The sequence below is a fragment of the Phocoena phocoena genome, chromosome 21, assembly GCF_963924675.1.
Source record: "Phocoena phocoena chromosome 21, mPhoPho1.1, whole genome shotgun sequence".
NCBI lineage: Eukaryota > Metazoa > Chordata > Mammalia > Artiodactyla > Phocoenidae > Phocoena > Phocoena phocoena.
The window spans coordinates 18,824,569-18,840,715 of NC_089239.1; the positions used below are offsets into that span (position 1 = coordinate 18,824,569).

At 41.5% G+C, this 16,147-nt stretch overlaps 1 protein-coding gene across 1 annotated transcript in view; it reads right to left on the bottom strand.

Annotated features, from left to right (window-relative positions):
• Positions 1-417: 417 nt before the first annotated feature.
• Positions 418-16,147, bottom strand: part of MTMR7 (myotubularin related protein 7) — a 94,136-nt gene continuing 78,406 nt past the window's right edge. The window contains exons 8-14 of the mRNA XM_065900067.1: positions 10,719-10,828; positions 9,516-9,641; positions 7,655-7,704; positions 5,442-5,642; positions 3,668-3,808; positions 2,200-2,326; positions 418-1,485 (exon numbers count right to left, since the gene is read on the bottom strand). Of these exons, the coding sequence (XP_065756139.1) occupies positions 1,123-1,485; positions 2,200-2,326; positions 3,668-3,808; positions 5,442-5,642; positions 7,655-7,704; positions 9,516-9,641; positions 10,719-10,828 (1,118 nt within the window). The 3' untranslated portion in view covers positions 418-1,122. The remainder of the gene's footprint in view (positions 1,486-2,199; positions 2,327-3,667; positions 3,809-5,441; positions 5,643-7,654; positions 7,705-9,515; positions 9,642-10,718; positions 10,829-16,147) is intronic.

The window sequence follows — 16,147 nt, forward strand, 5'->3', positions numbered from 1 at the left end:
CCCCTCGGGAGCCCAAGCTAGGCAAACCGGCGCCTTGTTGCGTTCTCTGGTCAGACTGCACCACCGACCGACCGGACTCTGTTGATGAACGGGGCTGCTGGCTGAGACAGCTGTGTGGGCTCTGCAGGCAGAACTCGATCAAACAATACTAACCAGTCACACAGTTCCTAAGGCAACAAATGACAGAACTTACTCCACGTGGTAAACAGACATGAAAACCAAATTCTCTAGTTCTTACGTGACATCTTCTCTCATTGAAATGGTGCCCTGTGACTTTATACAGTCAGTCATACTTCAGGGATCAGGCTGGTGGTTGACCCACCCTGTCCTGGTGATGTGGCCTCTGGAGTAGTAATAAAAGGTTGTTATTAAAAAAGAAGTTAATATGATCCAAATTCATATTTAAGAACCAGAGAGTAAATGTTGTTTCTACTTTATTAGGTGGTACACTGGTGTTAGAGAAAAGTGTGTTGTAAGTCTTAGCGTTTTTTAAATAAGGAGCAATATGAAATTCCAGGAAAAGGCAACGAAATTATTATAACGATTTAAAATATATTACCTAAGAGAAAGTTAAAGTGAACAATAAACCTGAATGATAAGCTTAAGAGCAGTTACAGAGCTCATCAGTTACAGAAATATGTCTATTAGCCATAATGTGTTCCATTATTAGAAATACTGATAACAGAGTCAGGAAGGAAGGTAACAAAATATTTCAGGAAACAGAATATGCATCTGGAAGTGAAATAAGGGGAAAGACTGAAGTGATAAGTGTGAAGAGGTCAGGGCACTTTCTGACCAGCTGCAGGCTATCAAGGAAGATTTGCATTGATAACCTCAGGTGATGGGAGAGGTCATTGCTCTGTAGTGAATGAAACTTCTTCCACAGTCTAGAATGATTTTCAAAATGGGGAATCATTTTCCTTATACTTGTTTGATAAAAGAAATGGCTACTTCCTGTTCTTCAACACCTGAAGGAACTAAAAGTTGGGCTTTTTTCTTTTCACTGCTACATTTTATAATTCTCAAGGACCTGTATCATTTGTTGGGCTACTTTGTCATTTGAAATTGCACTGTTCCCTTATTTCTGGAACGTGTTTCTGTGTGTCCCCCCACGGGGGACCTTCAGGCCGTGAGAAACACGGCCTCGTCCGAATCCCGGTCCTTGCCGCTGTCCTCACTCGGCACACATTCCCCGCCGCTGGGGGAGCGGCAGCTCAGATCCTCCACCCCAGACTCTTGGTCACTGTTGGCTGACAGATCTGGGTCTGAGCTTTTCAAATTGTCTTGGGTTAGAATCAAAGCAGAATCTTCATCGCCCTGTGAAGGGCTCCTGGATGGAAATGATTTCATATTCCCGCTGTAATCCTGGGGAGTGTTGGCTGTGCTGTTGTCTGAGGTAGAAAACCCTGAGTGTCTGCTGGGTTCACTTTGCTTACTCTTCACTTGAGTGCGATTTAACTGGACTTTCTGAATCTTTTCCAGCCTCTAAAAAAGAAACAACAATTTCAGGGAACGATCATAAATCATGTATCTTTTTTTTATATGCATGCCTAAAGGTATTCATTACCTTCCAGCTGGGTATAATGTTAAGAACATGGGATTTAGACAGACATGGGTTGAAAACTAGACTTCATGACTTTGGACAAAATAATTAGATTCTGTGAGGCTTGCTTTCTTCATCTCTAACGTAAGGATGGCACTGCCTTAGCACAGGTTTTCTATAAAATGCAGAAAACGTAGCATAGGTAGAGCACCTGGCATCCTTCTTTCTGTATCTATCTGGTTTTACATAATGATTTTCATCCTGTGAACTCAAAATACATTTTTTTAAAATTAGGAGTGAGGTGTTCATTATCTAGTTTTTTAAATTAAGATATAAGTAGCTCACCCTCTTAAAGTGTACAGTTCAGTGGTTTTTTAGTATATTCACAAGGGTACACAACCATTCACTACCATCTAGTTCCCTAATATTTTCATCATCCCCGAAGCAAACCAAGGAAGCGAGCCAAGCCAGATGTCTGAAACGTATCAAGTGCCTATAGGTAAGTGCTCACCTTTGGGGGCTGTGTTTCCTGTTACCCACCAGCTAAAAATGTGAAATGGCTCTGTTGCTACATTTCACACATCCCGAGTCATGAGAGGCTTTCCCAGAGCAGTGATCATCACAAAATACGGTTAACAAGAGCAAGTGTGTCTTACTTCTTCTAGGGCCTCGAGTTCTTCCTCCAGCTGCTGGGTTTCCTCCTTCACAGCCATAAGGTAATCTGTGACCGACTGTCGGGGCTGCAGTCCCTTTTCAAAGCGGTTATACATTCCACTCCAAAATCTAGAGAGGACAGCAGCGCTTCATGAAACACCAGGTCACAATCTGTATATCCACATCCTCGAGTCTTCTAAGGAACCTTGCAACCCACAGTCCCACCGTCCTAATAATAACCAAATGCAAAGCACAGGCTCAAAAAAGCCCCTTTACTAAGGTGATAACTTCATGTTGATGTTTTCATTTTCTTGAATCAGTAGACTTCTTTCGGGGAGAATAAATTCATGAAGTCTACTTGTACAGATGGTACTGAATTCGTAGGCACATAACATATTTTTCTAAAACAGACTGAAGGTAGTACATGTTACCATTTTCTTTCTTTTTTGGGCTTAAGAAAATGGCTCTTAGTTTGGAAGTCAACTTGGAAAATGAGTGTTTGTATTAACATGCAGAATCTTTCAGCCACAAAGGGAGTCTTTTAAATTTGAGGGTTTTCGCTTGTTTTTAATCACAACCACCAAAAATTTAGATTTACAGTAAATCCTCCCTTTTTTATCCTACACAGTAAAGCATACTGGAATGCAAATGAGCATACAGGTGCACTTTGCTTTACTGTGCTTTGTGGAGATGGCGTTTTTTTACAAATTGGAGGTTTGTGGCAACCTTGTGCCAAGCAAGTCTATCAGCACAATTTCTCTAACCGCATTTGCTCATTTTGTGTCTCTGTGTCACATCTGGGTAATTCTCAGAATATTTCAAGACTTTTCAGTATTATTTTCTTTGCTATGGTGATCAGTGATCTTTGATGTTACTACTACTCCTCACTGAAGGCTCAGATGATGGTTAGCATTTTTTAGCAATAAAGTGTTTTTAAATTAAGGTATATAACACGGTTACATTGTTTTTTAGACGTAATGCTGTTGCACACTTAATAGACTACCGTATAGTGTAAACATAACTTTTATATGCACTGGGAAACTAAAAAATTGATGTGACTCGTTATTGTGGTATTCACTCTCTCGCAGTGGTCGGGAACCAAAGCCACAGTATTTCTGAAGGTAAGCTGTGTCATGATCACTACCTAAACCTGTGATTCCACATTTAACTTCTAAAGTCCTCTCTCCCTCCCTCCCTCCTTCACTTTTAAACAGACTGGAACTTACATTTTTAGGATATCATTACTACAAAACATTGACTTCTAAAGAGAATTCCACATTTAGGGGGGAAAAGAGAGAGAAAGAGAGGAGACATTGGCAAAAATGCCAGATGAGATATTTAAGCATCTTCCTTCAGTGTGTTTGCATCCAAAAAAGCCTTGAAGCTCATACACTTCAACTTCCAAATGGTAAAAAATGCCAGAATCTAAGTTCATAGCCATACTTGTTAAAGTCCTAGAGGTTTACATACTTGTACATGAAGTTGCATGGTGTCGTGGGGAGATGGAGGGTTCCCTGGGTCTGACTGGGATCATCTCTAAATAGAGGGTTCAGGTAGTCACCCCGATTCTTCCACAGGTGAGCCCATAAAGAGTATGTTCTTTCTTGAATTCTGTTAAAAAGAAAATAAGCCTTGAATATAGCTTATCTTCATTCTTACAAATAGTAGACATGTAATATTAAAGCTGGAAAGGGATCAAAAACTGTTATCTGAACATCAGGTGTCCCTGTTCTCTAGCAGGGAAATTTGCAACCTGTGTCTTCATGGTGCAGCAGGAGAGCTCTGTAACAGTCTCGACTCCTCTGCTGTCCGTACTGGCCTCAGCAAGATGCTTGACCCCTCTGAGTGAGTGTAAAATAAAACCACAAGAATTTTCCCCCAAATAGTCGTTGGATTTTTATTATTTGCCAGGTACTATTTAAATGCTTCACATATTTTCTCTCATTTAATCCTCACTGAATTCCTATGACATTTGTCCCTTTTGCTAATCTGGCCCAACAAATCACAAAACTACCTAGGAAAACAGGTGAGCTTAAAGGATGTACTCGGCTACTTTTAAATCATTACGATTTATTGGAATTAAAGTTCCTTGGAGAAAATATCAACTAGTACCTACTGGAAAAAGTCATTTTCTTTCCATTCAGCCTCTATAAACTAGTAGAGTCTTTTATTTGAACTGATCATTTCCAAAATTAAATCCGATATTATATATACCACACTTAAAGTCATTTTATTTTATAAAAATTTCAAAAATGTTCTTTGATTTGCAGCTCTTAAGTCACTTTGTGTTACGTTTTTGACTTTATAAAACGTCCACATTTCATCTACTTTTTCCCTCTCAATAAAAGCAATCCAGTTTTAATCTGAATAAGAGAGTGACCTGAGTTTCTAATTTACTTTCCCAGTTATACAGTAGTCCACCTTTATCCATGGGATATATGTTCCAAGACCCCCAGTGGATGCCTGAAACTGTGGACAGTACTGAGCCCTGTGTATACTGTGTTTTCCTATACATACACACCTATGATACAGTTTCATTTATAAATTAGGCATAATAAGAATATCCAAAATGCCAGCATCACTACTCTTGAACTTTGGGGCCATTATTAAGTAAGATAGGGGTTACTTGAACACAAGCACTGTGTTAACCTCGATAGTCAATCAGATAACCGAGACCTCGACAGTTAATCAGATAACCGAGACAGCTACTAAGTAACAGGTGGTCCCAGGCAGGATGGAGAGGGGCAGCACAAGATTTCATTGTGCTACTCAGAATGGCTCACAATTTAAAACTTATGAATCGGTTTTTTTCTGGAATTTTCCATTTAATATTTTCGGACCACAGTTGACCTTGGATAACTGAAATTATGGAAATCGAAACCATGGATAAGGGGGACTACTGTACTTGTAATTCTTATGACAGTATATCGGCCAAAGATGTCTAACTCTTTCCTTTTAAGTGCAAAAATTGCTTTCTCTGGCTCCAAGAAGCTTCCTTTCCATTATCAGTACGTGAAGTCTACCTACCTGTCTGTGGACGCTAGGCAGGAACTGGGCAAAATGGACTTGTACCTATCTTTGTCAGCTGATGGCATTAAACTGTTAAAGTGACGTCAGGAAAAAGAAAATAACTTTACTCTGTCAGTATAGATGTGTGGGTAAAACAGTCTTCAAAACTGTGGAAGGCCATTGAAATTCTCAGTCACAAACTCTTTCGATAAAAATTAAACACTGAAACACTTACTTGAGTTCTTGTCTCTCCTTCTGGCTGTTACATAGGAAGTTTCCAAACTGGCAGGAATAGATGTGGTGTTGAATATGAATCAAAAACCTCTCATTAAATTCAAAGGCACAGGGAAATTGTTCCATTAACTGCCAGACGCACTCAATGAACTGGTCAATAACTGGAGAGATTTCTTTGGGATCACCATCTAGGTTGCCATATCTGTAAAACAAAGCATGAGAGACGTTACGGCAGGGTTTTTTGGGGTTTCTTTTTTTGTTTGTTTTTTTTAACTCGAAACCTATAAATGCAAAAACAATCATAGAAGCAACCCTAGTTCCTAAACATCTTATCTTATAAACCTGGAATGCAGAAGAAGTGGATTTAACTTCTTAAATTCTAATGTCAAAAGAAACTTTGTAGTGAAGGTCTGGGCAGAGAAGGGACATGTTGACGTTATAATTACAAAAGAAAAGTGTTAGTGCATTCAAGGAGTCTTTCCATGGAGGGAGCAACCTTACATTCAAACGTGCGAAGTACATCAGAACTTCTGAAATAAATCTTCCACTTTAATTAGTGACCAGGGGAGAATGGGAAGAAATGCCTAAGCAACTTCAGAGTTTTTCGTTTTTGCATGGTTTTGTTGGGAAGAAAAGAGGAAGAGAGACAGCTTTAAAAAAACTGGTTGCCCAAGTTTCTAGGGATATTTCCATTTCTAGACCAGTGTTAAAACTTGTCAATTTATTTCCACGTGACCAGATTCCCATATACCTTTATATCTCTCGTATCACTGTTCTCAAGAGTACATCAGGAATCTCCTCCCTCATGTTTGTACTGATTTTTAAACGAAGACTGCCTCGTCCTTTACACTATTATGTGAATTTCAGAAAGAATCCAGAAGGGTGATTTGGGTGCCATCAAATACAGAATAACGATCGGTTTAGTAGTTTTTTCCAGGGTGGAAACATTAGAAACTGCCTGGAAACGTCTCAAAAGGTTTAGTTCCACTCACCTTTGGTCGCTTTAAAAAGGGGCTGCCCAATATGTTCTTTCCTCACAAGACACATTAGCCATTTCTATATTCTTTCTGCCACAGATCCTCTACCTCAGAGATCCTAAGTGCCTATCAGACAGTCGGTGGAACCCCCAAAATTGAAAATAACAATTGATCGTAAGGTTACTTAATTGTTTGGGGGCTTTAATTTTCTCATTTGTAAAATCGAATCACTGTGCTTTCCGGGGAAGACTATTAATTATAAAAATAGAATTCCAGAAAACCACATAATAAATGCTCAACTAATGCTAAATGCAAAAACTTACAAAAATAAATATGGGCAGTTCCATAAATTGAGAATTTATATTAGGAAAACATTCAGACAATCAAAAATGTATATCACAATCTCTAAATTATTATCAGCATGCTGCCTAAATTTAAATTTTACCTCTAAAAGACGAGACCATACCAGCTACAACACGTAACACTCAGGGATCAGAGACACCAGAACACCCGTCAGACATTACCATCCACACTAACCAAATGAGGCCAGTAGCTTCTGTTTACTGAAAGCCCAGTAGATGGGCTAGTAGGCAAGGAGCTGGGCTGTTCACATATACGGTTTTAAAAGCCTTGCTATAACCCCGTGGATTAGGGAGGGTCTCCCCGTTAAACAGACAGGAGGCGAATGCTCAGAGAGGACAGATGCCCAAGGCCACACAGTAAATGCCACAGCCTGGATTTGAGGCTGGATCTGTTGGGCTCAAAGCCTGGGCCACTGTCCTACATTAGCTCTCCAGAGACGCCTGGGACACAAATGCCGCAGGATAAGCCCAATTTAACTCCCCTTGTGGAAGATCAAAGAGAAACTGCTCCACGGGCATTTCACAACATGCAGCTTAAAATGAATGTTTGCACTTCAAAACTGGAACAATTTAGTAAATCAAATGTGTGTGGAAGGAAGGGAGAGTCCATCCTTTCTAGGTCGATGAATGAACAAGCTTCTGTCTCTTCTGGAAGAACTTAATATTAGTTCTGCTCAGTAAATATCAACCGTTCTCGAGTTAGAACTTCTTTATCTGTGATACACATATTCAACAAAATTTTAACTTCCTGAATAAGGTACACAAGGAAACTCTGAAAACAAGGCTATTTTCCCCCACTCAATTGAGAACTTCAGAAACAGATTATCTTTTTTATCCTAAACATTCACTACAACAGGTTTTAAAATATTTCTTACCTGTGATTAAACTTATGACCAAAGGAAATCCAGTCCTTTTCAATTAATACCTATACAAGATAGAATATAAATATCATGGAGAGAAGCAAATGAAGGAAAACAAGAGACTAGCACGAATAATTCTGAAGGATTCTGAATTCAGAGGTTCTTGGAGCAGAAGTCACTCTCCTCCATAACCTGCACATGAACAAACACTCACTGTCCACCCCTATAGAGATGCATGTCAGAGGGCAAAGCTGAAAGCCTTCCATAGGAAAAATAAACAAGAGCGGACATAGGAAGATGTAATGCCACCACCCACTGAGTGCTTTCAGTGAGCACTGTTCATATTGCTTCATGTATGATCTCATTTCATCGTGGGGTAGGTATTATCACTCTCATTTTAGAGAGGGGGAAACTAAAAGAGAGGTTAAATACTCACCGAAGATCACGCTACTGGCAAGTGGTGGATGCCACCTTGTAACCGAGCTCCAGAAACCACCACAGCCCATCTAGCCCAACTCTCAACCAACAGGCAATGCTGCTTGTCAATATAATAGCAAATATTAACCGTTTTACAAGAAACAATTAGGGATGTTTTCCAGTGATCTTCAGTATACTTTAGAAGAATTCTAGAATGATGAGGGTCTGGAACATATTAGAAGTTTCAGCCCTGCTTTGGAGTTAGGAGTAACATGAGTTTATACTCTCAAATTGTCTGGATTAAAAAAACAAACTTTTTAATCAAATACTGTAGGATAGTACCATCAATATCACCGATGCTCTAAAACAGCCAGAGCTTTTCCCTTAAAGAAAGTAAGGATTGGTTGAAGTTTGGCCTTGACAAACTGCCCGGTGGTGTGTGACTCCGCCTCCCCACTCTCCAGACATAAATGAAGGACTCCAGCCCCTAACCTCAGTCCAGGGGAGGGGTCTGAAGCAGGAATGTCACCCTGAAGTCTCAGTGCTGTCACAGGTGATAGGAAGTTGTCTGACGCATTCAAAACAAAAGGAAAGAAAGCCCAAGAGCGGAAGCCTGCCACTTCTCTCTCGTCCCCACAGTGTCAGCTGATAATACTCGATAAAGGATCCCAAGCATGGATTCAGGATCCTCTGAAGCACTTTCTACCAAATCATGGTTCAAGAGGCAGGAACCAGGTAACCTCCCAGCCGCTAGCAAGTCCCTGCAGTCACTTTAAGATTTTGGTTCTGGCTTAGCCAAAGCTTCACCCTTCCAGGCAACTAACACAGATATTCTGCAGTTGGAAGCAACATGTCAAGTTTTGATGCACATCTAAAAGGTGCAAAGTCTAGGAGAGGATGTACCCATAATTTCAGCAAAGAATGCAAAAACACTGTCAAGTTTTCAGTATTCTCTGGATATCCAGAGTTGTGAAGGACAATTTAAAATATAAAAGCTGTAAGTGAAAACACTTTTTCCTATAGAAAGGTTTTTCTCCAAATGTTTTTTCTGGAAAGTGTTTTCTGTTTTATAATCATGTTACCTCAAACTTGAAAATATATATCAAACTTGAAATATATATATCAATATATATATAAATCAAATATATAAACTAGAAATATATATCAAACTTGAAATACAAATGAGGTATAAAACTATTTTACAAACTAAGTAGATATTTTATATTTGCCCCCAAATTCACCTTTAATAGCATTGATTTGAATTGTTTCCAAAATCCCAGAAATTCCCCTTCTTATTCCAAGCCTATTTCCCTTTCCCCCTTTAATTAATCATGCTGATCTACTAAGAGAAAAATAATGTTGAGGAGGAGGGGGAAAAGTTGCCAACAGTTGTCAGAAGAGAGGTCCATTCTGTCCAGGCACTGCGTTAATGGCACAGTGGCCAAGCGGCCACACTCACCATGAAGCCCTTCAGAGTCCGGTAGTGAGGGTCCAGCAGGAGGCTGGCCACCGAGCACACCTGAGCAGTCCTGTCCCAGCCATCGGAACAATGAACAAGCACACTTGCCCCTTCCTCTGAAACTGCCTGAAAAACAGGATGGGCAAAGGATGGCTATCAACAGGAAACATCATCAGAATTAGCTTTGGCTTTGTACTTGCAGAAAGAATCAAAAAAAGATTTATAGGCAAAAAATCAATACCAAAACCTGTTCCTTCATTTATTGAGTGTTCACGCCCCCGTGTAGTTAGGGCGGAGCCAAGGGGAGGTTTGGTGCCAGTAACTGAAGCGTCACTTCCCTTCCCTTATATCCAGGAGCCACGAGCCCGGCTTCTGTACCATATACAAGCAGGCTTCCTGTGTGAACGTCTCCTAGCCCACCTTCAACCCGCTTCCTCCCCGCCGGGTTTCCACCTTAAGCCTTTCCAAATGAAATTCTGGAGCTGCTGCTGGCTGCAATCATTTTCAAAACGGAAAAGACAAAAATTATAAATTGTGAAACTATGAAATTAGAGATAAAAGGAAAAGAGCCAAGTGAAAGTGCCCAGCACTGAATAAATATTTGTTAAATAAATGAATTATCTAATAAAGGGGAGCATACCATGTCATCAGAAAAGATATGGTTGGCTTTAGGTATAAATCTGAGGGGAATTTACTTTTTTTAAAAGACGCACTGAACAACAAAATAGACAATGCATTCAAAAGCAACTTATGTGAAAGTTGCAGCAAAATCTTCCTCTGGCAGAACAGAATCTACCTGCCAGGTTCAGGAACATGACTTGCTTCTGCCATCACTGAAAAGGGGGAGCTGTTTGCTAAGATGGAAGCTTCGGGCCTCGGTCACTCAGGTGACTCACATTTGGATGTACCCTCCTATAGAAAATTCTTTCCTCCACCCAGGACCAAGCCTAACTGAAGAGAGACCATTCTGAAAGTATTTTACCACTTGATCGCCTTGATGATACACTGTCAACTGAACACCATCCTCTCACAAAATCCCATCTTCAGAGGGCAAACTTCATGGAGGTCTGCAAAGCCAGCTCCCTGTTTGGTATCACCCAGTTTAGTACAGAGGAGCTCACGCGAGGCAACAAGATCTCCATTCTGAAGTCAGAGTACACTGGCTGCTCTGCCCCATAATTTCTGTTCTCTGCGTTCGCATACCTTTGCAATGAAGATTCCTGCATCCATGATGGCCTTAATATGCCTCAACCAGCCAGAGTTCTCCAGTCCCGAAAGAAAATCACTCATGGAGGGAGATTTAAGTTCACACACTGCAAGATAAATCGTGTTACAGAAACAAAATACAGAAAATCTCTCATTTTACATGTGATCATATTTGCAGGCAGTTCGTTAATGATTCCTTCACTGTAGTATTTTCTGGAAGACTTGAGTCAAGATAGACGCCCAAGCTTACTCATTCTACTGGACAGTTCCAAGTAAGGCTTTTCTATCTTCTTTGGTCACAGGGGACACTGCATCTGTTTAGGAGTATTATATTAGTAAAGTTTAAACCCCAATAAATGAACATCATTGAATGTTACCATAGTAAAAATAAGATTTATTTATTCTTCCAGCAAAGATATTCAAAATGTGCCACCAAGAAGCACTTGAGTGAGAGTGCCCTGGAGGAAAAGACTCCTGTAACGAACTCCAGCACTTTCCCAACTAGAACTCCACCACCTGAGCACTGCAGTTGCGGACTGCTGTAAAAATACAAAACAGAGCTGTCCTAGAAGTCTTAAATGGAAATGATCGAACTCCTGCTACCAACAATCCTACCCAAAGGGAGCAAAGCGTGTGAACTTAAACATGAGGCCCTGCACTTCCGAATGCTTCTAGAGCATCAGGTTAGGGGCTTTCCCTTTGGTTGCAAATGAAGATAATCCAGGATTCCAAAAATTCCAGTATTTTACAAAACTAAGGCAGGTGTGTAAACACTTCTATAATATTATCACAAACAATTTCATCTCGAGAGCGTATCTTTTAGTTAAGCATGAAAAAACTTTAGGCCTCAGCGTTCTGACTACATATCACAAATATGACATTCCAAAGTTCATGGGGTTCATCCCTTTTGAGGAATCTTATAAATTAATCAATGAAAATTAAATAATGTTCCATAGATTTTCTTTGTTTAAAGTGTTAGTTTGGGCCTTGATTTGTTCACGTTTAAAACAGGGAAGGTGTACTAAATTATATCTAAGTGCCCTTCCAACTCTGTACTCCCAGATTCAACTTTAAGTCTATGAAAGCATTGAGCATTTGCAATACATAAAAACAGTTGACAATGTTTAATTTATCAGATGCCCTTCCCTCAAATATGCCAGATAACAGAGGATTCAGTCGTATTTCCCGCAACGTAAGAGCCACACAAAAAAAGCACAAGTAGTTCAATTCTGAGTCACAGACGGCAGCAGCGAGGAAGAAAATAACACCGAGATTCCCAGCTTTTAAGGCCCTTCTTAAGAAAAAACCATATTGTGAATATGTTCAGGCAAGAGTCCAAACTCTTCCTTCCAAAAGCTTGCCCTGAGCTGGAAGCCCAGCTGGAGAACTGAGTTCTCTCCAGCATTGCCCTGGTTCAGGACACTGTCCCTTTGAGGTCACAGTGCTACCGGCTCCCCACCAGCAGCAATTTAGATTGTTCCAGGAAGATCAACCTGATTTGCAGTCTTCAAACGTTTTTGCACGTGTGCCCCTCCACTGATTTTTAAAACTATGTACCCATAGCACAGGGAGATCAGCTCGGTGCTGGATAGGGAGGGTGGGAGGGAGGGAGATGCAAGAGGGAAGAGATATGGGAAAATATGTATATGTATAACTGATTCACTTTGTTATAAAGCAGAAACTAACACACCATTGTAAAGCAATTATACTCCAATAAAGATGTTAAAAAAAAAAAAAAAAACTTTATGAACACTGAAAAACAAAACTATGTACCCTTCTCAGGCACCCTGGAATAACGCACCATAATAAGACTGAAGGTGGGTTCGCCGTCTGTAAGGTGGTAAAAGGACAGTTCGTTACGGGAGGTGGGAAAGGATGGCTGGTTCACACCTGGACGGGGGAGCATCTCTAAGGCAGGTGAGGCAGTTTTAGGAAGGAGCACTTGCAGAAGTCAGTGCCATAAAGCCATCCAGCCAGGGCGCCCCTGGGAAACTCTTCCCGTGACCTCGGGGTGTACGTACTCAGTGTGAAGACAGACACAATCCGCTGCAACTGAAAAATGCCAGCCGTGGTGAGAAACTGGGCCGGGCGTGGCTCTGTCCTCGGGGAGGCGGACGGGGACGGGCTGGCCGCGGTGCTGCCCAGGCCTTCCATGCAGCGCACATGACGCAATCCCCGCACCCTCTGTGCTGCGGCCTCTCCTGCGGGCGCTGCTGTTTGGTCTTTCTGTCCAACCCCGGCCGTGACCCAGACCGTTCAACTTAATCCTAAAATACACACATTCCACCACGTAGAGTCTCTGGACCCACTGAGTCCTTTCAATCTTCCGCAGATAATACTGACTTGCACACAGGTTTTTGTGGGTTTTTTTTTTTCCCACTGAACTAGCCCAAATTTCTGGTGGTCATGATCGGGCTCAGGGCTAGCTGGCATCCTCCTTCATTTCAAAAAGTCCAGGGAGCTACAGGGATATCTTGGCATCCAAGCTCAGAAGCTCAGTCCAAGGACAAATGATCCCTTTTGCCTTCTCTTCTCACCCGGTGTGGAAATGACAGCAAGTTTAAAAATACAGACGCCAGGCTCTCCAGCAAACTGGGAGGTAGCCTGTGCCAGTGGCAAGAGGGGACCGGCCAGCTCACAGAACAAGGCCCTAAAAGGTGCTGTGGAGAGGATGCCCAGGCCACCCTCTTCGCTGGCTCACGGCCCAGGGGACCAGCTGCCGCATCTCTCCCAGGTCAGCTCCCTTCCTTCCACACGGAGGATGGCTCCTTGTTTAACACATCTACTTTCAGGAACATTAAAACTGGGTACATTCAATAAAATAGCCTCCCGAGGTTTCACGCAAGGTAACGGCTGAGTGTTTCCCCTCACGTGCTGAGTGGCCATTGTTAAGAGCAATCAGCCCACAGGTGATGAAGACACATGGACAGATGGGGGTACACTTGAGACTCCAAGAATTAGCACCTGGATTTTTAAATATAAAACTGGTGGGTTTGTTTGGATAAACTCAGGATAAGGCAGAAGTACTGATCGGTTCACCCTTGTTGCCAAAGCTGAACCAATATTTACAAACCATTTTGCTGAACAAAGTTCATTTCAGCTGACCTCAGAGGCGTCAGCCACAGGTCACAGAGAACCAGACGACTTATACTAACCTGGAGTTTAATGCCTGGGTCTAGTGACATTTGTTTTACATAACAGGGCAACTATATCCCACAAACATAAAAAACAACACTTAAAAAAAGATCGATAATTACGGCACCTGAGGAAATAGGAAATTTATTTGGAAGAAAATTAACCTCCCATGATCCTCCTTAGCTATTTCCTATACCAAACTCATTTCTTCCCACACAGTGACTGGATGGGGATCAGTGAGGGTGCAAAGTCTCCATCTGAACCCTGTGGGATTGGTCTTTCTTGTGTCTAAGATCTAAGGTTGGAAGGTACATGGCCCTCCCTTACTTGCCAGCCAGACACATACCTGAGCTCTCCTCATGTTTGATTTGTCTCCTTCCCAATCTTGGAGTCAAAAACCCAAGCCCAGTGAAACGGCCTTCAAAGAACTAGCAAAATGATGGTAATCTCCCTCAACTGAACATCCCAGCAGGTGATACCACTCAAAGAGGACTTAATTATGGCCTGTCCAACAGAAGTGTTTGGTAAAGCCTGCCCTGTAGTCTCCCTTTTTTACTTAGAGCCCACCCTGGTGACAGAATAAACTCTGCAGTGAAGTGTACTCAGTCTATGAATGTCAGTGACGCTGTCCTCCCTACTACCCCTGCCAACTGACATGGACCCTCTTTATAGAGGCCTTTACATTAATTGGAGAGATCTGTATATTAGCTTCTCTGTATATTACTGGACACCAATAAGATTCCAGCTTTGTTTGTGATGCTATTTTCTGGAATCTCCACACAATTAACAATGCCATGAAAGCCATTTTTGAATAGCCTTGTCGTCCTCTAAAGAATTCGATGCTAATATCAAATGGTAAGTTGCGATCCAGCCTAAATTCTGTACACCTGTGCTAGCACTGCTTGCATTAGCAGCATAGGTAACTATATGCAAACACACATGGGCGTGAGTATGTGTCTGTGTCGAGCTACTAATAAACATGTATGTGTGTAAATGCGTGTATACACACACACATTCCAGTAATACTGATTACCACTGACCTAAAGAAAATCAAGCAGCTGGTTCAGAAAAGAATGCCGTATTAGCATTTATTAGCTTTGCATATGAGTTTTGTGTCTAAAGACACAATTTGCCACAAATAAATTTTAAGATACATATGCCCATTTATGTTACATTTACCATATATAAGGCTTGGGAGTTGGTCATTTTCTCTCAGTGAACAGGAACTCAACCAAAGACAGGGCTTAAGGAATGAGCAAGTCTAAATAGGAAACGTAAGGCAGATGAAAACAGAAAAGTCTAGTCTGCGAGAAGGAAGGGGTGCTGAGAGCCTGTGACATCGGGGTGGACGTAAGGTATCAGTGGCAAATGCTGGAGAGAAGGCCGAGAATCATGTGAGATTAAGATGTTGGCAGCAAATAACAGAAGTGGTGAAAGAAGCAGTACACGTGGCTGGGGACGTAACTGGTGGAAAAGCATTCCACGCTCATCACACCGGCTGAGCAAAGCTGCAGGACCAATGCACCCATCGAATCTGAGGCCACACTGTCACTGGCAAGCAGATACTGAACTGCCCCATCCCACCTGCAGCCTTATGGGAAAACTGCTCACCCTGTGGCTAATATGAGTCATAGCTATCTTTAGTTTTATGGGAGGCACGTTCTTCTATAAGTGCTCCTTTTGTAAATGTCCTAGTTATGCAAACACTAGCTGTCATGATTAATAAAATGAAAACAATTCTGAGGGTGAAATTTTTTGATCTTTGAATTGTCCCAAGGAACATCAAGATACAGCACAATTAGAATAAAAAACAGCCATTCTTCTCCCATTAAATCTTTGTTTTCTCTTGTCCTCTCCTTTGCTAAAATCACCCAGAGATGAGGTCTTTGGCTTTGACATCCAATTAAAACATTCAACCATCTGATCTACCCAAGCACAGCCCTCAGGAAGATCACTTATGAGAAAGCATCATCTTCTCTTCCCGCCAGGATTTTCTGCCCTACATCAAGATCAGTAACGTCACTTTGTATTAATAAATAAAGCCTTTTTCTATGCAATGCCCAGCGTATAGAAAACTCTCAAGAACTGTCTGATGTACAGATGACTGTCTAAAATAACTATGTAGCTCCCAGTGACTTCCTCTACATCCATTATCTACCGTGCAGCATGTATTTACTCCCAATTTTCAGATTAGCCAGTGTGGCTTAAAGAGTTTACTAAGTCGGGCTTCCCTGGTGGCGCAGTGGTTGGGAGTCCGCCTAACGATGCAGGGGACAGGGGTTCGTGCCCCG